Consider the following 24798-nt stretch of genomic DNA (forward strand, 5'->3'; position numbering starts at 1 on the left):
TGTGTATTCAATTATTCGAATAGCTCTTTTTAACTTGTGGGTGGGTATTAATTAAACTTCTATTAATACATTATTGCACATTGCAATACCAAGTTTCAACCAACTTTCGCCTTTCATTCATGAGTCTTGTCAAAAGTCAAAATTGAAACGTAAAAGTCAAATTTCTTAGTGGTGAAAGGACGTGTTATCAGTTTTTGTTTACTATAATTTTAAAAAGTACACAAAAAGTAAAAACTTTCTAACCATAACTATTGTCTGGACGGATCGAAAAGTAATGTAGGAAAAACTAACGTAACAGTGAGTATTACAAAGTTTTTGCGTGTAAAATTACATTCTATTTATTATGTTTTTAGCATCTAGTTTTGAGATTTGCTATTAGTATTTCCGTGAGCTATAAGTTATAACGCCCCATAAAAATGACGTTTATAATGTATTTATATGAATTTTAATTTAAAATCTTCTCCTAATTGAATTGCGTGTAATAATTAATTCAAAACAGGTAGTTTGGTGACATTTTAAATGTTTTAAACATTTATAATTACGGCATAGTTCGCCGAATTGGACAGTTTCACTAGTCTGTATCCGATATTAGATTTTTCTTGCATTTTTTTAAACAGCGTTTTTAGTTCCTAATATTTCAATTAACTGATTAAATCACAATCATTTAATTTCAAATTAATATCTATATTCGATTCTTGTCTTGTTGGGTTTGGGTTATATGTAATTGACATAATATTAAGACTTTAATTTTCTTTACAGGAAAGTAAGAAGTGCCAAAATAAATAAATAATGTTGTATTTTTATTAGATTTGCTTATATTGATTTATATTAAGTTTTTCATGCTCAAATCAATGACAAAACATTAAATGTAATAAGAAATAATACACTTATTACAATATTCATATTTTTATGTGAAAAAAATGGTCTCAGAGATTATAGTAGTTTAGGCAAACTTAGCTTGTAAATTCCTGTTATTAACTGTGTCTATGTAATCTTTTATGTACTTACTAGCTATTCCTGTAAATATTGTTTTGCCAATACACTGAAGGATATCACTACATAAATAGTATAAAACAGATCTGTCAGTCCGTCCCTATTTATGCTTATAAGTACCATTAAAACTACGCAACAGATTTTGATGTTGTTTTTTTATAAAAAGAGTGATACTCGAGGAAGGTTTAAGTATATAATTTATTCAGTTTTTGAAGCGGGCACAGCCGCAGGTGAAAGCTAAGTTACAAAAGTGATGTTATTGATATGTCACCATACAACTGTCTTCCTAATTAATGAATCCTTATAAGTTATTTTCCAAGTGTTACTTAGATATACTTAAAGTGATACTTATATACATATATATACTTAAGTGTGATATATTTTGAGGAGAAAGTATGTGAAATTATTTGGCTAGTGAAATAGTATTCAACTCTGTTAATTATATCTAAATGCTGGAATTCATTATCATATTATTGTAATTATAATTAATTATCTACTACTCTATTTAATGTTCTTATACAAATTCCGCTTTCAGGTAAAAAGCAAGAGTTTTTTTATCAATGATATATTATTTTGATAAACTTTTGGACAAATTTTTTCTAATAACACAGATTTTACTTAACGTTTTACAACAAATAAAACAATCTATACTAATATTATAAAGCTGAAGAGTTTGTTTGTTTGATCGCGCTAATATCAGGAACTACTGGTTCAATTTGAAAAAATATTTTGGTGTCAGATAACCCATTAATAGAGGAAGGCTATAGGCTACATAACATCATGCTAAGACCAACAGGAGCGGAACGCGGGTGAAACCGCGAAGCGCAGCTAGTGTCAAATAATTTACAATATGTACTTAATTTTTAAGAAAATTATAGTGTATCCTATTTATACATTAAATTCAGTCCAGAGATTTTAAAGTTACACTACATACACATACAAAAAAGTAACAAGTGTACACACACATACACAACCTTAAAATCTCCTTATAAGGCGATCACAAAATCAAATCTATTATTAACAACAACTGCAGACTAATTAGTGTGTTTATATTTGAGAAAAATAAATTATTTCAAGATGGAGAAAGTGGATACGGAAACGCTACGCTCCGCCGCGTCAAAATGGAGTCTCAACGGTGATAGGCACTTGCTGGACTTATTGCAGAATATACATCAGGTAAGAAATAAAATAAAGATTTTGAAAAAAAAAATTATGTGTAAATTTTTGGTTGTTGATTTTGGAAAACCGCGGGAAAAAGCTATTTTTTAAATCAAAATTATATCTATACTAATAATATAAAGCTGAAGAGTTTGTTTGTTTAAATGTGCTAATGTCAAGAACTACTGGACCAATTTAGAAAATTATTTCACCGTTAAATATGCTTGTGATATCCGAGTTCCACATATGAAGCCAGCTCAAGTTAGTTTTAACGTAAAATACATTTATTATATATTTTTACATTTATTATATATTTTTTGTTACAATTGAAATCAAGAAATGCTTGACTAATTTTTTACCCTTACAAACACACTACATCTTTACCATGTAGCTGTATAAAATGCTCTATGCAGTTTTATATGCATGCTATATGCATCAAGATATATTTTTAATCACACAATTTTTTTTTACACGATTTATATTAGCTTCACCTGTATGTTTGTAACCGACTTCTTTGGGCGCGATTTTGACCCACTTTAAACGGCCAGATTTCGTTCAAACTTTGTAGATTTATTGAGGACCGATGACAATACACTAATTTGATAAAAGTTTCTATTTTTTAGTTCGGTTTTCTATAAAAAGCGTGTTTTTTAGTTTTTTTAACTATTATTATTAATTGTATCAATTAAATATGTAACAATTTATTTCAGAAAATAATGACAAAATGTACAGAAACAAATGCAAGAATGGACGAATTGGTGGATTCTCTAGATACAGCTAATGTAGACTTGCAGAATGTTAATAATAAGTAAGTATTTAACTGATTATGCTAAAAGAAGGGTAAGGTTTTAAACTATATATGTATGGTTTCTATTTATTTACTTATTGAATGTCTATTACAAAAAGTATAATATGTAACAGTAACTTGTCTGGAAGAGATCACTTAAGAGTGATAAGGCCATCTTATGTTATCAAATTATGTGAACTATGTATTTAACAATACCTTGGTTATAATTTAAGATTATAATCTATCTCAGATTTTCTTTTCTTGCGAAATGATAATTAACATCCATTTATAATATGTATAAGAAACATTAAATATACTAGCTGTGCTCCGCGGTTTTACCCACATTGCTCCGCATTGTTGGTCTTTATTAGCATGATGATATAATATAGTCTATATCCTTCCTCGATAAATGGCCTATCTAATACCGAAAGAATTTTTCAAATCGGACCAGTAGTTCCCGAGATTAGCGCGTTCAAACAAACAAACTCACAGCTTTATAATATTAGTATAGATTAATGTATGGAAAATTCGATTTATTTTCACAGATTTATGGCGCTAAGTAACAATCAATTTGTCGAGAGTCGAGTATACGATGACGATATTGATACAATACAAATGGAAACTGCAGCTGTGAAGGTAAATATATAAAAAATATCTTCTTAATATATATAAATCTCGTGTCACAATGTTTGTCCTCAATGGACTCCTAAACCACTTAACCGATTATAATAAAATTCGCACACCATGTGCAGTTCGATCCAACTTGAGAGATAGGATAGTTTAAACATGTAGGTACCTCGGGCGAAGCCGGGGCGGACCGCTAGTAATAAAATATATTATATTAATTAATTTATTTAAAAATGGCAATATGTATATGCATACTTAGGCTTGTTCTTTAATAAAATGTTTATTTTTCCGTACGCAAAACTTGTCTGCTAGAAATTACCTAAAGCGATAAGGCTGCCTAAGAACTTTATTACTTCTGTCATTTTTATAACTGTTGTAAATTGGTGCAATGAGATTGACTGTAATAAATAAAAGCACGTTTTAAGATTTTTTTGATCAGCAAATTGTTTTTTTTGAAGTGAAACTTCTTTAGGCGCGTTGAGAGTAAAATGTCAAGGTCGCGTCATGGCGATAACGTCACGTCAAGCAGTGAGGCGACGATGGTATCGTTGAATCTTGCCAAAGAAGTTTCCCTTCTGACACGTGTGCTCGGCAGTTTTGACGTGACAACGTCTTATAATTCGATAGAGCCGGCTGCACGCACGAAAAAACATGACTCATGCGGCGTTACCTCGCTCTGAGGCGTTCCATGTAAGGCTTGAAGTGCGAGCGAGAGCGCGGAACGAGCGACAAAGATGCACAATCGGACGTTGTCACGTTCAACTGTCGTCAGTAAACCGACTTTACAGACAACCAATTTTTTTTTTAAAATTTATCAATTATTAATATTACAGGAACCAGAAACACAAGCAAACCAAAATGACGAGCTAGATCTAATAAAACAGAGTCTTTTAATAATAGAAGCTATGCATGAGCAAGTGCAAATATTAGACTCGGACAGTTCTGATGATGATGATGATGGAAGGTAATTATAATACTAGCTGTGCTCCGCGGTTTTACCCGCATTGCTCCGCTCGTGTTGGTCTTAGCGTGATGATATATAGCCTATAGCCTTCCTCGATAAATGGGCTATCTAACACCGAAAGAATTTTTCAAATCGGACCAGAAGTTCCCGAGATTAGCGCGTTCAAACAAACAAACTCTTCAGCTTTATAATATACTAGCGACCCGCCCCGGCTTCGCACGGGTGCAATGCTGATACTAAATACTCTACAGAAAAACTGTGAACGTTGTATATAAAAACATAGCGGCCCGCTCCGGCTTCACGGGTATAAAATAGATAACCGGGCGGCCGGTCGGTACCCACCGCAAACGCTACGTCCCGCAATTTTTAAATCTGTAATATCTTCGAAAATATTCACTTAAATCATACGGTGTAAAGGGCCATATAGATCTATATTAAATGAACAATGTTTTCAAGGTATTTAATTGGTTAAGGATTAATGCTGTATTGGTTAAAATCGCTTCGAAAATTAGCCATTATTTGTCGTAAAAAGTAAATGACAAAAAAAAGTTATTGTGGGTTATCCATAAGAGATAGACATATACCATCGCGGACTTTTCTGTGGACCTTTTCAATGTGTATAATACTTAGTACATTATTTTGATAAAACTCGTAGGGTTCAGCCTGCGTTTGCAATGTAAGCGGAAAAAATGTATTTTTTTACGACATCACATTAGAAACCTGAAAAATAACAGTACTTCTCCACTATTTAATGGATGTTATTATACATATAAACCTTCCTCTTGAATCACTCTATCTATTAAAAAAAACCGCATCAAAATCCGTTGCGTAGTTTTAAAGATTTAAGCGTACAAAGGGACATAGGGACATAGGGACAGGGAAAGCGACTTTGTTTTATACTATGTAGTGAAGTATAGATTTATAATATAAGTATAGATTTCAAAGGGATTTTTTGCTTCTACTTGCAAAAAAAAATTCAATGCAATTTGCAATTAATCGTAAAAATTAAAAATGTATCCTGTATCTTCCAACTATTTTCATTCGAAACTTCATCCAAATCGGTTCTTTAATTTAGTCTTGTAAGCATAACAAGAGACAGACATTTGCATTTATAAATTTAATATTAATATATATTATTTTCAGGTTGATATTAAAACCAAAAGACATGTATCATCACAGACCGTTACCTTATATTATTGGATCGCAAATGTGGAGAAAGAAATGGCATGCCGGTATGTATAAATAAATAAATTTATCATTTAATAAATTATTTGATCAATCAATATACATATTGATCAATCGTAAATGTAATATTAACATTATTTTAATAGAGCAACTATGGAGTTTCTTGTCGGTTCTTCTCCATAGATACTGCTTTCCGAATCGGTGGTAAATGTTACAAATATGTAATGACGTTTCAAAAGTGCTTCTAGAAGATGTCTAATTGAATAAATAAATGTTTGAGTTTGAGTTTAAAAAAATCAAAACAGTAAATTTATAGATAAATAATAAGTCATCCATAAACTAGTTGATAATTAAAAAATGTCCGAGCGGCGTTGTATAAAACATTCATTGAAATTAACACCTTACTTCGTAGCAGTAATGTTCAAAGTCTATTGTATCGCTCATTAGAAAACTCTGCCTTATACACGCGTAGGCAGAGTTATGATTGTGATTCTAGTTTATATAAATACTAGATGTCCGCCCCGGCTTCGTCCGTGGTACATATTTCGCGATAAAAGGTAGCCTATGTCCTTTCTCGGGTATCAAAATATCTCCATACCAAATTTCATGCAAATTGGTTCAGTAGTTTAGGCGTGATTGAGTAACACACAGACAGACTGAGTTACTTTCGCATTTATAATATTAGTACGGATTTCAGGTTTAGTGGTTGAAGACAGTGACACGGATAGTGCGGGTTCGAAGCCGCAGCCCGGGGAAGAGTATTCCGATTCTGAACCCGAAGTTACAGACATACAGACGGACAAACAACATAAGGATGTAACGGTGAGTGTTTTTGATATAGATTTTAAGCTATTTTGTAATAGGATAGATTTATGTATGTATTTTTTTTACATTAATCACTAATGTATAAAGTGGAAAAAGTTTTTTTTGCTGGTTTTATTTGTTTTTGTTTGTTTTATTACAAGTAACCAACTTGAATATTTTATAATTGGCTTACATGCAGTTCAACTTAGTTAACAGTTTCAATAAAGCTGTTCAGTAATTTTTAATTGCTATTAGTAAGTATGAAAAAAAATAAAAAATACAGTAGTACTTAAGTGTATAACATTATTTTTTTTTTCGTTTTTAACTTAAAAATTAAACTTATCTCTACTAAATTAAAATCTCTCTCACAGATATCAAGTTCAAACACAAGTGTGGAGGTGGTCACGAACATACAAACAAAACCGGATGTGCCAAGACCGTGTCGGCCTGCTGACGTAGCAGCTGAGCTAGCAAGAAGACTAGGTGGTGATGTAAGTTATATAATATACATACTAATATTATAAAGCTAAATAGTTATTAATTTAAGTGAAACTTCTTTAGGCGCGTTGAGAGTAAAATTTCAAGGTCGCGTCATGGAGTAAAGCGTCGATTTTGGTATCTTTGAATCTGGTCAAAGAAGTTTCACTTCTGACACGTGTTCTCAGCACACGTTCTTTTATCTATATTTTTTTCTTGGAACTCAAACTCGAACATATATTTATTCAATTATTTAATACCCATAAAATCACTTTTGAAACGTCATTACATATTTGTAACATTTACCACCGATTCGGAAAGCAGTATCTATGGAGAAGAACCGGCAAGAAACTCCATAGTTGCTCTTTTAATCTCAATATCAAGTAAATAATATATATTTAATTAAATGAAAAAAAAATCTATTTTAATCAATTTTCTTTAGATACCCCCACCTCCATCGATACCTGTAGACCTACCACCCACTACAGGAAAAGTGTATCGAGCCGAACAAACAACAAGAGGTAATTATATTTGTATTTATATAATTTTAACGGATTAAGAACCCGATTTATTTAATTTTTAGTAACTGAGTAAGATTTGTGAGATTTGTTTTTGGAACGAAGTTCCTTATCTCGCGTTGTGAAAGGGGGCTCGACGGAAAAAATCCTTACGAAAAGTTGTCACGACACTTTTTTGTACAGCATTGGTGTAGTACTAATATAGACTACATTTTTTGATCTCGACAAATTATTTTTAAAATCTAAAATGCTATTAATTTATATACTTGTACCTAAAAATATTAAGAATATGTAATCCTAAAATATTTATTTTTAGCAACAATATTTTCAAACGAACCGCCGCCATTAGATCAATGTGAATCAGAAGATAGCGAAGAGGATATATTCGCTGAATTACACAAGAACAGCTATACCCATAATGATAGAGTTTCGAGTAGTAATGTAGTTGATGAACTGTTTGGTAACAGTCCTGGTGTTGAAAAGGTATGTGCATTATTAGTTAAGTGTTTTTTTTATTATTTATAATAGGTCTTAATTTATAATAGGGCCCTTAGAATAGGTATTTACTGTACAATGTATACTGTAATATAAGTAAAATATATTAACTGAATTATAAGCATGGGAGAAAGTCATTAAGAGCAAAATCTATCTGTTAGCGAAAGATGCATCAAAATATGTCGATCTCTTTCGGAGACAATTAGATATGTAGACATAATATTCCAGTATTCTAGACATAATTATATTTATTCCTTAAATGCTTGTAAAATGACATTTCTTATTATATTCATTGGTATAGATAGAAGTATAAATATTTCTTTATTTTTCGCAATTTATTTATAATTTGTGTTTTCTAGGTGGTTTCAAATACAAATGATAAACGACCTATTTTCGACGATGAATCAGAGCCTGAGCTTTTTAATGAAAAACCGAAAGAAAAAACCCCTGAACCTAAGGAGGAAGGATTCAAGGTATGTTTAATACTAAACTAATTAAATTTGCAAAAAAATAATAATTAAAAGAATTTATTTTGTGATCATGGAAATAAAAAAAATTTGAGCTAGAAGCTCATATTTATTAAAAAAATCACTTAAATATATTTATTTTACAATCTATCTTAGTAGTTACATATATACATATCCTTACATTGAAGCCCAATTAAAATCTTATATTACTTCCATATAAAATTAAAATTTAAATCAATGCTAAAAACATTTTATTCACAGAAACCAATCGGCGGTATATCTCTATTCGGTTCGAATAAAGACTCAAACAGCATTGGAGCGGCCATCTTGAAACGTAATCAACGAAAATCCTCTTCCGACGAAGAAATTCCAGAAACACAACCAGAACCTAAACCTGTACAAAATAAAAATATTATAGACGATTTATTTGTTAAACCCAAAGTGAAAAAACCAATAATAAATAAAAATAAAGATGTTAAACAAGAAATAAAGGTACAAACAGAAGAGAAGTTTGAAAAGAAGAAGGTAGATCTGTTTTCAGATGATCTTTTCGATGATATAGATGATATATTTACAAGTAAAGTTATAACTAAGAAACCAGAAAATAAGTCTATATTTCACGATGTATCGAAAGAAAATAAAGAAGTTAAAAGAATATTTGATGATGATGATGATCTTTTTAGCGATGTTAAAGTTACGGAAAATGTTAAACCAGATATAAAAAAAGATACAGTTAAGAAAAATGAAGATACTAATAAAGATATATTAAATGATGATTTGTTTAGTGATAATGTACCAACAGAAAATATTAAAACAATAGAAACCAACTCTATAAGTAAATCAAATAAACCAAAAAGTATATTTGATGATGACAGTGATGATGATTTATTTAAAAATAACACTGAAATTATTAAAACAACAAATGTAAAGGCAAATAATACAATAAAGGAAAATAATATTAAAACAGATGTCAAGAAAAACAGTATTTTTGATGATGATAGCGATGATGAATTGTTTCTTACTAATTCTCTCAGTGTTAAATCAAATGCTGACGTCACAAATCAAAATTCAAATCTATTCAATGATGAAAAAGTACGAGAAGTTAAAAGTAAAACAGACTCGAGTAAAAATGAGGCTAAAATAAAAGATAATTATATTCCAAATGAAATAACCAAAAGAAGAATTTTTGATGATGACAGTGAAGAAGAATTGTTTAGTGGTAATAAACGAGAAACAAATAAGGATTTACAAGAAAATGATGTAAATATTAAAGTAAATGAAAATAGTAAAGAGAAAGATTTAAAAGTAAAAAATGATATTAAACCCCCCGTTGAAACTATAACAAATAGTACACAAGATGCAAACATTCCAGAAATACTTGAAATTGATAATAATGAATCTATAAATAAAACAGTCGAAAAAACGGAAACTCAAAATACTCCGTTAGATAAAAACGACAAACTAAATTTAAACAAAAATTTAACACAAATAACAAGTCCTAATGTATTTGATGATGATGAAATTGATGATCTGTTTACAAATAACACAAAACAAACAAATAACGATGAAGAATATAAAGTTGACGTTGCAAGTAGTATAAATATAGTAGAATCTGATGCTACTCAAGATGTTACTACTGTAGGTAATAAAGAAATAAGTAGCAATGTCCAAGAAGATCAAATATTTGATAATCCACAACCTCCCTTACCTGATAAATCTAGTCATATAGAAAGTAACATTGTTAAAGAACCTTCAAAATCAAATGAAGATTTAAAAGAAGAAGTAAAAGATATTGAAACTAACTCTAAATCCTATTTAAAAGAAACAAAAGTTATTGAAGATAAGACTGATACATTTGCTGATATACCTCCCACAGATGATATATTTGCCACAGATAAGAAAGAAATAGAAAAACCAGAATCAACTCTATTCACAGATATATTTAACGACATGCCGCCAGAATTCGAAAAACCAAAAGAACCGAAAAAGAGTAAAAACGTAAACGCACTTTTCGATGATGATTCCGATGATGAGACGTTCTTTAAGAAGAGTGACGTCATCACTGAAGATATACCAAGTCCAAGTTATGACGCGAATGAAAGATTCAGCATATTCCATGATGAACCACCAGCTATGGATGTTGATTTTATTCCTAAACCTGTAAAATTGACAAAAAATACAGATGAAAACATAACAAACGATGAATCAACGAAAAGTATAGATACTGAGGAAACAAATGATTTTGACGATTTTAACTCTAAAGATATTTTTCAACAAAAAGAAGTTAAAACTGATGAAAAATCAGATTTTATTCCTGTCAATACAGAAGCCGATAAAATTGAAACTAAAATTGAAAATAATTTAAAAGCAATTGATGAATCTAATAAAGTAGCAAATGAAAGTAGCTTAGAAGATTCTATAAGATCTACAAACGCTATGATAACAGATAAAATTAATAAAATGCAAAATGATCAAAAGTTAGAAAACGCAGAAGTAAAACCAAATAAAAACGTTGGCAAATTAAAACCTATTAATCTGAATATCAATGTTAATACATTATTACCTGGAGCGTCACCTAAAAAGTCAAAATCGATTCAAATTGTTGACGATACAGTTACTTCTAAATCGGAAAATACCGAAGCAACTAAAGTAAAAACCGTTAATTTTGAAGATGTCAAAGAACCGGAAATTCCTAATAAATCGTCAAAAGAACTTAAAATTGAAGTAGTCGACGGTTTAATTCCTTCAAAACCAGAAAATACTGAAAACGCAAGTAAAGAAGTGAAAACCGTGAACTTTGAAGACGAAAAAGAATCGGAAATACTTAATAATAAAATATCAAAAGAAAGAGCAAAAATACAAGTAAAACGACGTCCTTCCACTAGACGAGCCAGAATAGAAGCAGCTAGAAAATCTGGCATAGATTTTGGAAATACCATAGACTCAACAGACAATTCAAGTTCCATAGATGAACCAAAGACACGAATAACAGATAAAAAAGATTCGAATTTAGATATAGATATGAAAGTCTCTCCTGATAAAGAAAACACACAAACAGATGTTACACATAATACCGATAATAAATTAATTAGTGACGTAACCAATAATAAAAACACCACAGATACATTACAAAGAAATACAGACGATAACTATTCCAAACCGAAAGTCACATCAAAAGTCGTTTACATTTTAAACGACGAAGACATATTTTCCGACGTTAACAAAAACCCAGATGAGAAACCTCAAAATCACGAAAATAAATCAAACAATACCCTTTCTATACAAACTACAGAAAAATCGGCAACAGATAAAAAATTCGACGACAACCACAACCCGAATACAGATAAAAAAGCCTCCATATTTGATTCAAGTGACAGTGACAGCGAACTTTTTGGCGGGAAAAAAGTGACAGTTAAAAAAAATAAACTTTTCGATTCAGACAGTGATGATGATTTGTTCAGTGGCAGGAGTAAGAAAGAGAAATTAAAAGAGGACATAAAACCAAAAGGCAATTTATTCGGTGATGAGAGTGATGATGAATTGTTTACTACGAAAGTTAGGAAACAAGAAGGTGAGGTTTAGTTTTTAAATTATTTGATACTCCATTTTTTTATGTGTGACCTAATTATGCGATAAACAGAGAAAATATGTATAATATCGCAAATGGTTGATGGATACCAATTAATTTTTTCAATAAAAATAATGACCCTCGTATTAAAATTACTATTTCTAATTAATACTGTTGTAAGTATAAATTTTTTATCATTTTTGGTCCCTGTAGCATTATTAGTTTTTCAGTACTCATACATTAAATAATGAATCTGGTAATTTAACATTTTTCATCAGAAATCGAACATGCGACCCTCTATGTGGCTGAGTTAGTCAGGCATTCGCCCCGGATTGGCGCGAAAGGATGCGGGTTCAAGTCCTGCCTCGTGATCGAATTTTTTCTATTCTTTATAAATTTATATGCGAGCCTCTAGTTTAGGTTAAATAATTACGACTCGAAAGCAGATATTTAAAAAGCAAATATTTATAATAATATAATATTAATTTCTTTAAATATTACAGAAAAGGTACCACGAAGAGAATCAACAAGCAAAACATCGGAACCCGTGTTTGAAGATCCACTATCTATGCTTACACAGGACGACGAATAAAAAATATATTTTTATATGTATCTCCTAGTCTTGCAAACGATTAGACCGATTTTGATGCGGTTCTGCAGGTGATTGATGAGTTGTAAATTTTGTCCAAAAATAATCGTTGTTAATATTGGTAAGGTTTTTATGAATGAATATTAATCATTATAAAAAAAGAAAACTCGGTTTCTAGAAAGTGCTCGAAATTTTTAAAATAAATTATAATTATTTTTAAAAATAATATTTAACACTTAGAAATTGGAAATAACATATCTATTAGACATATAACGTCACTTACAAATAAAAAAGCATTTATATTTTATACTAAAGTACTAAAATAATATTATTTCCCGCTCGAAGGACCAAAAACAATAGTTAAAGGCAAGCCATCTCTTTCTAACTCGTTATTATTGCAAAAATCTCTCTTTCACACACTATATACCATAGACTATGGTGGCTTTGTCTTTGGTCATATATTATCTACAAATAGTAAAAAAAACATGCAATACTTAAATAAGTCGTTTAATTCATTTAAAATAATATTAAGTTAATTATTTGTTGATTTTTTTTAAATGTAAATATAAAAATAATAATTGGTTATTGAACAAAATACATATATTATTTTTTTAAGTTATAAAATTATTATAAAATAAGATGTTTTAATGAAGTATTTTTATGAATTATGTTTCTTATTATGTTATTTAATATTATTGTGTACGTGAAAATGAAGACAATAAGATATTAAATGTTTTTAAGAAGCTTTTTTATAATTACAGTCGAAGATAATAATAAAAAATGCAGAAATAGCCGCGGTAATTCTGTTTTTTAACTAAATTCAATTTGAGAAAAAACGTTTTTTCGTTTCTTCAAATCTAATAAGTATGTATATGTTTTAATTAAACAATAATTGTATACCACATAACAATTTAAACACAGTCTAACTTTAAACCAGGGATCTGTCACTTTAATAGTTGTCTATGTGAAATATGACAAAACCAGATTAAAGAGAACCCGCGCTTAAAGATAAACCCTGTCTAAAGTTTTTGTGGTAAGACAGTTATAGATTAACAATTTATGGCTACAAATACACATAGACATCTTCACATCTACACAAGCGTATCTTCTACAATATGCACATATACACACACACACACTTACAATTAAGTATATAAGTAAAAAGGTGTAGATAGGATATCAGCGCTCTATGAGTGGCTCGTCAAAATGTGGCTAATTAGCCACTTTGTCTCTCACGATAGTTGAATCATGCCATCTCACTGTGACGTCTAATCGTGTGTGCGTTAGTGTGCCGTGTGTGAAGATCGAATGTTGTGTTGGTAACCTATCTATATCTTTTTACTTATAATAATCATTGTACACACTCACACATACACACACAGACTGTCTGTCATTGGTTGAAATTTTTTCTATGTTTGTAGGATATATTTAAATGAATGAAAATATATTTATAATTATGTTGATAAAGTATCTAGGAGTGGAGTAGGTGTGTTTTTTTAGTAAAATAAAAAATAATATTATGTATGTATATATGTGTATTTTTAACTCTGTTATAAGTCGTAATCGAATGCTGTATGAAAGTGCCTCATAAATAATTGTTGATAATAAATTGTTTATACTTTGGATATGTTTTTATTTACCTTTTAAATACCTGTACATTATATTTATTATACCTACGTGGTTATGTTACGTGGATAAAATTAATTTGACCTTTTTTTTGTTGAAGCAATATTTTGTCTCTTTCAACTTTATAAACTCCTGCATGTCTAAGGATGTAATTAAAAAATTACATGAAATTCATAATAACTGGAGACCCGACTGATTCGGTGCTTCGATAAAATTAACCACCAAAATTATATATCCATTTATTAGCAGTAAACAAAAGAAAAAGATTTCAGATTTAGAGAGATAGCAATCTTATTTTGGCGAGTGCGACAAGGAAGCGTGCCAAAGTATTTTAAATGCAAATATATGGCAATCTGTTTTAGTTGCGTGCTGTTTCGTATCTTTCGTCTTACACAGAGTGAAACTTGTAAAAGTGCAGCTCAAAACTGACTTAAAACGCAAATAACTATGAAAGTAGATATCTTAAAATATCCATATTGAAAAAAAAAACTGTTTACATTTTAAACTTTCTTTCTCTTCGTATTATTAAATTTATTTAAAAAGAGGTTAAATAAAAATTTGCCCTTATATTGTGCGTTTCACGAGAGAGTTCCCCTGCCGTTATGTTGGCATACCTGACTGTCAAAAACGTCAAAGAGCTAAGAAGCGTTACAGAGTTGTCGAGGTTTTCCGAAATTTATAAATGTTTTAGAGATTGGCATCATGCCGCATACGCTTAGAAGTGGTGAAAGAGAAATGGCTCTGTAACGCTTCTAAGCTCTTTGACGTTTTTGACAGTCAGGTATGCCAACATAACGGCAGGGGAACTCTCTCGTGAAACGCACTATACTTATAATCTTGACAGATAGGTATTTAAATTTTAAGCTGACAGTGACAAAATATGTCAGTCATCTAACAAAAATACGTCGCGGTTTGCTCGCGTTGCGTTAATGTTAGTTCAATTTTTATAATTATTTAAACAAATCCAATTACCAAAAGTGTATCAATATGAAGGTGGTCGATAAACGGAGTGCTAAAAAGCAGAAAAATAAGAAGAAGTTACTCACAAAACCCAAGAAAGAAAAAGTTTTAGTAGTCGCACAAGAATTTAAATTTGCAAAATTATTATCTGGAAATGAGAAGAAAAGCCGCGATCGTGTGTTGAAAACACTTAAAAAGTGGCTTTTGAATTGTTTTTCAAAGAATTATGGTGAGTTTAATGTTCAATTGATAAGAAATGATCAATAATATAGTTTGTTTTTAAACCACACGTTGAGACATAACCTCAAAATTTAGCGTATGTATTTGTCGAAATATTTTTTCTATTTATTGACCCTATTCTACGTCGTAAATTGACAAAAAGTCTTTTATTTTACTTCGTACTATTCAAATTAACAATATTATTAGCAGATGTAATCTATTTGAAAAATTCGAAAAATAAATTGCTTACATTGCAATTGTTTTGTTACAGTTTTCAAAGAAGATGACTTTATTCGTGTGTGGAAAGGACTTTTTTACGCAGTTTGGATGTCTGATAAGCCATTGGTTCAGGTAATATTTAACCAATTTAACAAATTATGAGAAAAAATGCAAACTTTATTGAATGTAACTTTTTAACCGTTTAAAATTTCGAATCGTACGATAATTATCGTACAAATATGATAATTTTGTGCCTAAGTTGTGCACTTTTACCGTGGTTTCATAAAACCACACATGCTTTTTTTAATTCACAATAGAGTATTTTTATCGTTGTTTTTTCTTAGAACATATAATTAATGTTGTAAAAACCCATTACAGGAAGACCTATGTGAAAGTATATCGCAGATCCTCGATCTATTCCCGACTGAGCAGCTCGACAATGCATTAATGATGACAAAAGTGGGATTCAAAGTGTTAGCCATGGAGTGGTATGGGATAGACCAGCATAGGATTGATAAGTTTATGATGGTGAGTATTGTATATACATATATTTTTATTGTATAACTAGCTGTGTCCCGCGGTTTTGCATTTATCCGCTCCTGTTGGTCTTAGCGTGCTGATATATAGACGACGCGGTTGGCGCAGTGGTAAAGTAACTGCCTACTGAGCCGACGGCCCCGGGTTTGATCCCCGGTCAGGGCAAATATTTGTGTGATGAACTCAATTATTTGTTCTTGGGTCTGGGTGTTATTATCTATATATGTATTTATTAAATATTATATTTATCGTCGCCTAGTACCCACAACACAAGCTTAATTGAGCTTACTGTGTGACTAGGTCGATTTGTGTAATAATGTCCTTTATTATTTATTTATTATTATTTATTTTATATAGCCTTCCTCGATAAATGGGCTATCTAACACTGAAAGAATTTTACAAATCGGACCAGTAGTTCCTGAGATTAGCGAGTTCAAACAAAAAAAGTTTTTTTTTCTAATTTTTAGCTTGTACGTCGTTACTTGCGCGGCAGTTTTCGATGTTTGTTACGCACGGATTGGGACCTAGAGGCTTGTAAAAAGTACGCCAATATGCTGTCTTCTGAGGATGGTAAGTATTAGTTAGTTTTATTATAAATGTAATTATTTTGTATGTTTGTCTTATTTTCCCCTAAACTAGGGAATGTTAGTTCTATTTGAAAATAATGTAACAACAAAACTTTGGTGTACAATGTAGGTTATTTTATGGTGGGTCTAAATTTTATCTAATAACTAGCGGTCCGCCCCGGCTTCGCTCGTGGTACATGTTTACGTTTTCTCTACATAAGAACCATCCTCGTACTTCAAGGAATATAATAAAAAAAGAATTATCGAAATCGGTTCAGCCGTTCTCGAGTTATGCGCTTACCAACACATTTTGCGATTCATTTTTATATATACTAGCGGTCCGCCCCGGCTTCGCCCGTGGTACATGTTTACGTTTTCTCTACATAAGAACCATCCTCGTACTTCAAGGAATATAATAAAAAAAGAATTATCGAAATCGGTTCAGCCGTTCTCGAGTTATGCGCTTACCAACACATTTTGCGATTCATTTTTATATATAAGAAGATTATAAATATATTTATTTTGTATGTTTGTCTTATTTTCCCCTAAACTAGGGAATGTTAGTTCTATTTGAAAATTTTGTAACTGAACAAAACTTTGGTGTACAATGTAGGTTATTTTATGGTGGGTCTAAATTTTATCTAATAATTCACACAAATCACATTACCAAAAAAATATTAAATAGAACTTATAAAGTATTGTTATTTTTATCAAAATTAAACCTGTCCAAATTTGGACAAAATATTTTACATGCAATAACATTTTAATTTTGGTTGAAATTAATAAAGAAACAAATTTTTATTATATCTATCTAATCTATAATATAAAAATGAATCCCAAAATGTGTTGGTAAGCGCATAACTTGAGAACGGCGGAACCGATTTCGATAATTCTTTTTTTATTATATTCCTTGAAGTACGAGGATGGTTCTTATGTAGAGAAAACGTAAATATGTACCACGGGCGAAGCCGGGGGCGGACCACTAGTATCCATTAAAATTATTATTTAAAATTATTTAATAAAACATATTATTTTTATTATTTCAGGTCTTTTGGCGCTCAAGACACCGTTTTATGCGAGAAATGCTCTGTCGTTAATATTACATATTATTGATTGTTATTTAGAAGAATTGTCTAAAGTAAGTATGAATCTATACTAATATTATAAAGCTGAAGAGTTTGTTTGTTTGTTTGTTTGTTTGTTTGAACGCACTAATCTCGGGAACTACTGAAAAATTCTTTCGGTGTTAGATAGCCCATTTATCGAGGAAGGTTATAGGCTATATTTCATCACACTACGGGCAACAGGAGTGGAGCCACGGGTGAAACCGCGCGGAGCAGCTAGTCACTAATATTACAGAATAATTTTTTTTATCACTTAAATGAAGGCACTTACCTCCAACCCAAGATGAAAACTTGCTTAAAAGAAATAAACTATTTTTATTTTTATTTTTTTTACGTATACATTGTTAGAGCTGTTATTCTTGCTAAAAGCTAAGAATTTCGAATTATATTTAGATGCCATACTCTTCTGCTTGACTTTTTTTAAGTAAGGTGGTTTGTTTTTATGAAATTATACCTGTTTGTCTATGATAGTATTTTTACTTATTTACAGATATCCAAAGGTAAGATATCCAACGAGAGCCTGTTAGAACTAATCGATCCCTATCTAAAGCACGTTTGCAACGGTGAAAGTGTCCAAGTGGCCATCGCTTGCCGTCAACTATTGACTGATTGGATAAAACAGAGCGAAGCCGGCTTGAAGTATGCTGGAGCTACTGTGGCTTGGAAGAAGGTGGGTTGTTTGTACTATATCTTATATATAAAATTCTCGTGTCACAATGTTAGTCTGCATACTCCTCCGAAACGGGTGGACCGATTCTCATTAAATTTTCTGTGCATATCGGGTAAGTCTGAGAATCGGCCAACATCTATTTTTCATATGTACCACGGGCGAAGCCGGGGCGGGCCGCTAGTAAATCTATACTAATATTATAAATGCGAAAGTAACTCTGTCTGTCTGTCTGTTACTCAATCACGCCTAAACTACTGAACCAATTTGCATGAAAATTGGTATGGAGATATTTTGATACCCAAGAAAGGACATAGGATAGGTTTTATCCCGGAAATCCCACGGGAATGGGAACTATGCGGGTTTTCCTTTGAAAACGCGGGCGAAGCCGCGTGCGGAAATCTAGTCCTATATAAATCTATACACATATTATAAAGCTGAAGAGTGTGTTTGTTTGAACGCGCTAATCTCAGGAACTACTGGTCCGATTTGAAAAATTCTGTCGGTGTTAGATAGCCCATTTATCGAGGAAGGCTATAGGCTATATATCATCACGCTACGACCAACAGGAGTGAAGCCACGGGGGTGAAACCGCGCGGAACAGCTAGTATTATATAAAATTAGTATATTATAAGTGTGAAATTTTGTATGTCTGTTTGTTTGTTACACCTTCACAGAAAAACTACTAGCGGTCCGCCCCGGCTTCGCCCGTGGTACATGTTTACGTTTTCTCTCCATAAGAACCATCCTCGTTGAAGTACTTCAAGGAATATTATAAAAAAATAATTAACGTAATCGGTTCAGCCGTTCTCGAGTTATGCGCTTACCAACACATTTTTCTATTCATTTTTATATTATAGATTTATTAGTAATACTAGCGGTCCGCCCCGGCTTCGCCCGTGGTACCTACATGTTTAAACTATCCTATCTCTCAAGTTGGATCGAACTGCACATGGTGTGCGAATTTTATTATAATCGGTTAAGTGGTTTAGGAGTCCATTGAGGACAAACATTGTGACACGAGATTTATATATATATTAATATAACTATATATTTAGATGGGATGTCCAGCCGGTGGTCCGGATGCTCTCGAGCTGGTCTCCGATGATGAGGCTGATGATGAGCAGCAACAGGAACCGGAGAACGAACAGTAAGTGGCCTGATGTAGATTTTATTGTTATTTATGTTTGTATGTATGTTGGAACCACTATAACACATTTTAAAATCGACTTCAGTGAAGAAGCTTTCTATAAATTAATGTTTCTTTTAGAAAAATTGGGTGGTGTATTTAAAATTTTTAATTATTTTAAATAATATCCATTTAAATACCCACAGTTATTTTAACGAAATATCATCATTTGGTTCGACGGAAACCTAGATTAGTTTTTGATTCTAAATTAAAAATTACAAGTTGTTCGAGCTAGTGAATTTGAACATTTTACTCTAAAAACACCTTCTTTTTTGTTCAATCTGTTTTAGGCACGTATTTTAAGTCTAAATGCCTAAAGTGCAGTTCCATCTTTTAAACAATACAAAGTGCTAATTATAATATAATTTTATCTTATTATTATTCTATATGACCGCCTCCTTGGTACAGTGGATAACGCGTGAGCGTACCACCGACGGGTCCTGGGTTCGATTCCCGGTGGAGACGAAGAAAAAAAAATGTCTCGGTCTGGCAGGACACAGAAGGCTGATCACATACTTGTCCCTAAAAAAAATCGATCAGTGAAACAGATGTATAATGCATCTGCCCCTTACCCCACTAGGGGACATGGGACTTCACTTATTGAAGTGAAAACTTCTTTAGCGGCGTTGAGCACTTTTTCTGTAATGGGTATAAAATCTTAAACTCGCGTCAGGACACGTGACCTGATCGAAAAAGCGTAAGACGGATGGATATCAAACATGCTCAACGTTAATAATCAAGTTTTCACTTCTGCCGGCACTCCCCCAGTGCAACCCGTCTTTTTTGACTTATCATTATTCTATTTCCCCCGAAGGTCATCAGCGCTAGACCCTCGAGCTGGTCACGTGGATGTTGTACTGGAACCACTCCCCGTACCCTCGGAGCTGGTGGTGGAACGCACCAAGTTGCTGATGAAGAGCTGTTCCTGTCCCAGGACTTATAAACGAGCTAGGGCTTGTTTGGAGAGGTTTGTGAAGAAAGAGTGAAAAGATGGTTATTTATCAGAAACTAGCTGTGTTCCGCGGTTTCACCCGCGTGGCTCCGCTCCTATTGGTCTTATCGTGATGATATATAGCCTATAACCTTCCTCGATAAATGGGCTATCTAACACCCAAAGAATTTTTCAAATCGGAGCAGTTGTTCCTAAGATTAGCGCGTTCAAACAAACAAACTCTTCAGCTTTATAATATTATAAATATCACTAGATAATCAATGATCGCTGATCACCAAACCGGAAAATCCGATGTGTTAAATAATAATGTTTAAGATAGATTTAGTTTTATATGTATACTAGCTTTCCGCCCGCGGCTTCGCCCGCGTTTTCAGAGAAAAACCCGTTCCCGTAGGATTTCCGGGATAAAACCTATCCTATGTCCTTTCTCGGGTATCAAAATATATCTATACCAAATTTCATGCAAATTGGTTCAGTAGCTCAGGCGTGATTGAGTAACAGACAGACAGACAGAGTTACTTTCGCATTTATAATATTAGTATGGATTTGTATCAGCAATAAAGGCTTAAATAAAATAAAGTATAGATAATAATTTCTCTTTCAGATTCGAGAAACTATCCCGCGACGATTATCCCCTGAAAATTAAAGTTGAAGAAATCGAAAGTAAATTACCGCAATCCGCTAAAAAGAAAGCTGCAGCCGCGTTGAGGAATCTTGAGAGAAACCTCGTTGTTAGCGCTGATGAATTGGCTCTTAGAGGTATGTTGATTAATTATTATATATTTATTTATATATATATATACAGGGTGTCCCGCTTTCGGTATACTAAGCGCGAAGGGACTTGTAGTTTTGCATACACTGATCACATAAAAAATACTTAAATAACAAAATTACGCGAAACATTTTTTGCTAAATTTTTCCTTAAAATCCATGTATTCGTCTCTAGCTTCGCGCAGCCGGCATATACCGCTTCGCTAATGTGAGTATTTTGTCTATGAAAACATAATCTTAAACGATAGCTCACATGCGGGTGGCAAAGTTGGGTGGTTTGCTTGTTGGGGGTGTACACATGGAATTTTAAGAATTCCTCTATTTAAAAAAAAATGCGTCTGGAATTTTATAATTATTTTTTACGTACTCAGCGTATGCAAAACTACAAGTCCCTTTGCGCTTAGTATACCGAAAGTGGGACACCCTGTATATATATGTTATAAGCTATTAAACTTTCCGCCCGCTTTTTCAAAGGAAAACCCGCATAGTTCCCGTTACTGTGGGATTTCCGGAAAACCTATGCTATGTGTTAATCCAAGTTACCCTCTATGTGTGTGCTAAATTTCATTGTAATCGGTTTAGTAGTATTTGCGTGAAAGAGTAAGAAACATACATACACATACATCCATCCTCACAAATTTTCGCATTTATATTAGTAGAATTTTTCGCATTCATATTAGTAGAATTTTTTGCACTTAAAGAGAAAAAACAAAAAAAGCATGTGTGCTCAGCACACGTGTCAGAAGTGAAACTTCTTTGGCAAGATTCAAAGATACCAAAATGGTCGCCTCACTCCATGACGTTACGATATCGCCATGACGCCCCCTTGAAATTTTACTCTCAACGCGCCTCGAGAAGTTTCACTTCAAAAATGGATCTGTGCAGTCTTTAGAAATTTTATTCGCATATAACTAGCTTACCGCCCACGGCTTCGCCCGCTTTGTCTAAAACCTAATATGTTAAATACTAAAACCTTTGTCGAGAATTACTCTATCTATTAAAAAAACCGCATCAAAATCCGTTGCGTAGTTTTAAAGATTTAAGCATACAAATGGACATAGGGACAGAGAAAGCGACTTTGTTTTATACTATGTAGTGATGTCTCTTGTGTTAAAAATAATAAAATAATTTATTTTTCAGGTCTCCGTCGTAAACACAGAAAGCGTCTGCTCGCCAAAACTCGCGCCGGGCTCAGTATTGTGGAAGATGTACAAACAGACAAACAGAAAAACCTCACGGTATGTTCATTTTCCTATAAAAAGACGATTTTTTTCATATGGTATCTATTTTTTATTGTTTTGTGAATACAGTATGATATATAATGTATATAGTTGCAAAGAAAATAATTATTATCTGTAAAACTTAAAGAAAAAATGCTACAGTCAATTAGTTTTCTTAACAACTTCATATCTATTTATTTTCATATAACACTAGCGGTCCGCCCCGGCTTCGCCCGTGGTACCTACATGTTTAAACTATCTTATCTCTCAAGTTGGATCGAACTGCACATGGTGTGCGAATTTTATTATAATCGGTTAAGTGGTTTAGGAGTCCATTGAGGACAAACATTGTGACACGAGATTTATATGTGTATATTAGATAAAAAAAATACTTTTTTATTTTCAGAATGGCGACTCACAAAGTGATACAACAGCAGAAGAAAGAACAGAAAAACCCAGCAAAAATAAATTTAAAAACAACAAGCGTAAAAATCAAGAACCAAACAACGAAGTAAAGATTAAAAAGGCTAAAGTAGAAGATACTAAAGTTACTAAGTTGAAAACTTCAAGTAATTTAAGTGAAAAGAAATTAAATAAAAAGTCTAACAAGGAAAATGTTTCTAACAAATTAGAAAATGGCGTAGATGATAAGAATGTTTCTAAAAAGGTTAAAAATGAAAAAGTAGCGAATAAAGTAAAACAAGGGAAAAGCAAGAAAAATGAAGTTATAGTTAATGGTAGTAGGAATAAGCCAAAAGTATTAGATTCAAAACCTGTTAAAAAAGAAAACATTCCTAAAGAAACTACTAAATTAGTCAAGAAAGAAGCGAATAAAGAAAAACAAATTAAAACTAACGACGCAAAAACAAATAAAACAGATAACAAAGAATCAAGAGCTAAAAATTATCAGAAACAAGTGGACAATAAAAACATGGAGACGCCGAAAAAAGTTAAATTTGTTTTAAAAAATAATTGCATGCAAGGAACTATAGATTATTATAAGAGTGTACGACAAAGTCCGAATATCCCCTTTGATAGTAGTAAAAAACCGAATAAAACGAATTTAAAACCGTCAACTCCGTCACCAATCAACCCTTTCTTTAAAAAGAAACTCAAATTACGAGGAAAGTTCTAGATAAATATTTTCAATTTTTATTTAAATAAAGTTTTTTTTTCGTTTGACAAATTAATTTTTTAATCTTTGAGTTTTCTATTAAATTTTGTTCATTATGAATTTTTGAAAATTACCGTTATGGTATTCAATTTTAAATTTAAAACGAGCACAAAAATTAGTTATAATAGATCACTGATATAGAAAATCAATTATCTATTTATATTACCCTACATAAGGCAGGTCTTAGACAGTCATGTACTTATAATTTTTTGTTAATTTTTACTTCTAAAAACTATTTTCCATCACTGCCTACGATCTGCATTTTGAGGACTTATCACATTTTGTATGAAACTTTAATATTGTTAATTCCTTAAAAATATGTAATATTTAAACTATAAAACTATGGTAATTGTGCAAAAAATTACAACAAAAGTTGTATTTTTAAGTTTTTATTGTATAACTATGGAATATTCTACCACTTGTAGATTTTGAAATAAATGTTATTTGTTTTTCTTAGGCCCTGCGCAGACGGCACACTTTTTGTGCGATCGAGCCTGCGGCGCACAAAAAGTCTGCATGGCGCGCAAAAAGTCGGTCGCGGATTTTTCACAGACTCAACGCACACGACGCACATCTTCGATCATTTTGTCGGCAGAGCTGTAGGGACGTAGACGCTATGGAAATCGTGTAAAGTGTGCGCCGTCTGCGTTATGCTGGCCATACACCATACTTTCTATCGTCCAATCGGCATGACGCTGCAGCTTGATCCAATCTGCAGTTTGTCCATAGAGACCACACACACAACGTTTGAATTGTCCAATCGGCAGCAATGTTCAATTGAAGCCATGGCGTCACCGGTGACAGACGACGATGTTTTAGCCGTTTTGGGCGTTTTATTCGTAAAAATGAAACAAAAAAAGGATTATATGCCGGGAAGATTGTTGTTATATATATGTACCTATTTAATGAGAAGTACCCAATGTGTTAAGTAATCTGGTACTT

General features: G+C 32.1%; 2 protein-coding genes across 2 annotated transcripts; both read left to right on the top strand.

Annotated features, from left to right (window-relative positions):
• The first annotated feature begins 150 nt into the window (after positions 1–150).
• Positions 151–14221, top strand: FAM21 (Family with sequence similarity 21). Its single transcript, XM_090118513.1, has 13 exons — positions 151–297; positions 2071–2169; positions 2862–2959; positions 3484–3574; positions 4399–4529; positions 5673–5761; positions 6412–6536; positions 6890–7009; positions 7438–7516; positions 7830–7996; positions 8368–8481; positions 8737–12046; positions 12547–14221. The coding sequence occupies exons 2-13, from the start codon at positions 2071–2073 to the stop codon at positions 12633–12635; spliced, it is 4512 nt and encodes a 1503-aa protein (XP_089974639.1). The 5' UTR covers positions 151–297; the 3' UTR covers positions 12636–14221.
• Positions 14222–15153: 932 nt separating this feature from the next.
• Positions 15154–24306, top strand: LOC149895662 (ribosomal RNA processing protein 1 homolog). The gene is made up of 11 exons (XM_090118606.1): positions 15154–15447; positions 15709–15788; positions 16035–16184; positions 16661–16763; positions 17806–17897; positions 18374–18553; positions 19609–19700; positions 20554–20706; positions 21296–21450; positions 22603–22700; positions 23089–24306. The coding sequence occupies exons 1-11, from the start codon at positions 15246–15248 to the stop codon at positions 23815–23817; spliced, it is 2034 nt and encodes a 677-aa protein (XP_089974732.1). The 5' UTR covers positions 15154–15245; the 3' UTR covers positions 23818–24306.
• The last annotated feature ends 492 nt before the right edge of the window (positions 24307–24798 follow it).

The sequence above is a fragment of the Colias eurytheme genome, chromosome 30, assembly GCF_061535395.1.
Source record: "Colias eurytheme isolate Ceu_HAF_F1 chromosome 30, ilColEury1 Martin Lab GWU primary, whole genome shotgun sequence".
NCBI classification, from domain to species: domain Eukaryota; kingdom Metazoa; phylum Arthropoda; class Insecta; order Lepidoptera; family Pieridae; genus Colias; species Colias eurytheme.

Excerpts from the sequence above, each read along its gene's own strand:
- FAM21 (XM_090118513.1), top strand. The coding sequence starts at position 2,071 with ATGGAGAAAGTGGATACGGAAACGCTACGCTCCGCCGCGTCAAAATGG. Across the intron at positions 2,960-3,483 it reads TTGCAGAATGTTAATAATAA|ATTTATGGCGCTAAGTAACA; the intron begins GTAAGTATTTAA and ends TTATTTTCACAG. Across the intron at positions 8,482-8,736 it reads CTAAGGAGGAAGGATTCAAG|AAACCAATCGGCGGTATATC; the intron begins GTATGTTTAATA and ends TTTTATTCACAG.
- LOC149895662 (XM_090118606.1), top strand. The coding sequence starts at position 15,246 with ATGAAGGTGGTCGATAAACGGAGTGCTAAAAAGCAGAAAAATAAGAAG. Across the intron at positions 18,554-19,608 it reads CTACTGTGGCTTGGAAGAAG|ATGGGATGTCCAGCCGGTGG; the intron begins GTGGGTTGTTTG and ends CTATATATTTAG. Across the intron at positions 19,701-20,553 it reads CAGGAACCGGAGAACGAACA|GTCATCAGCGCTAGACCCTC; the intron begins GTAAGTGGCCTG and ends TTTCCCCCGAAG.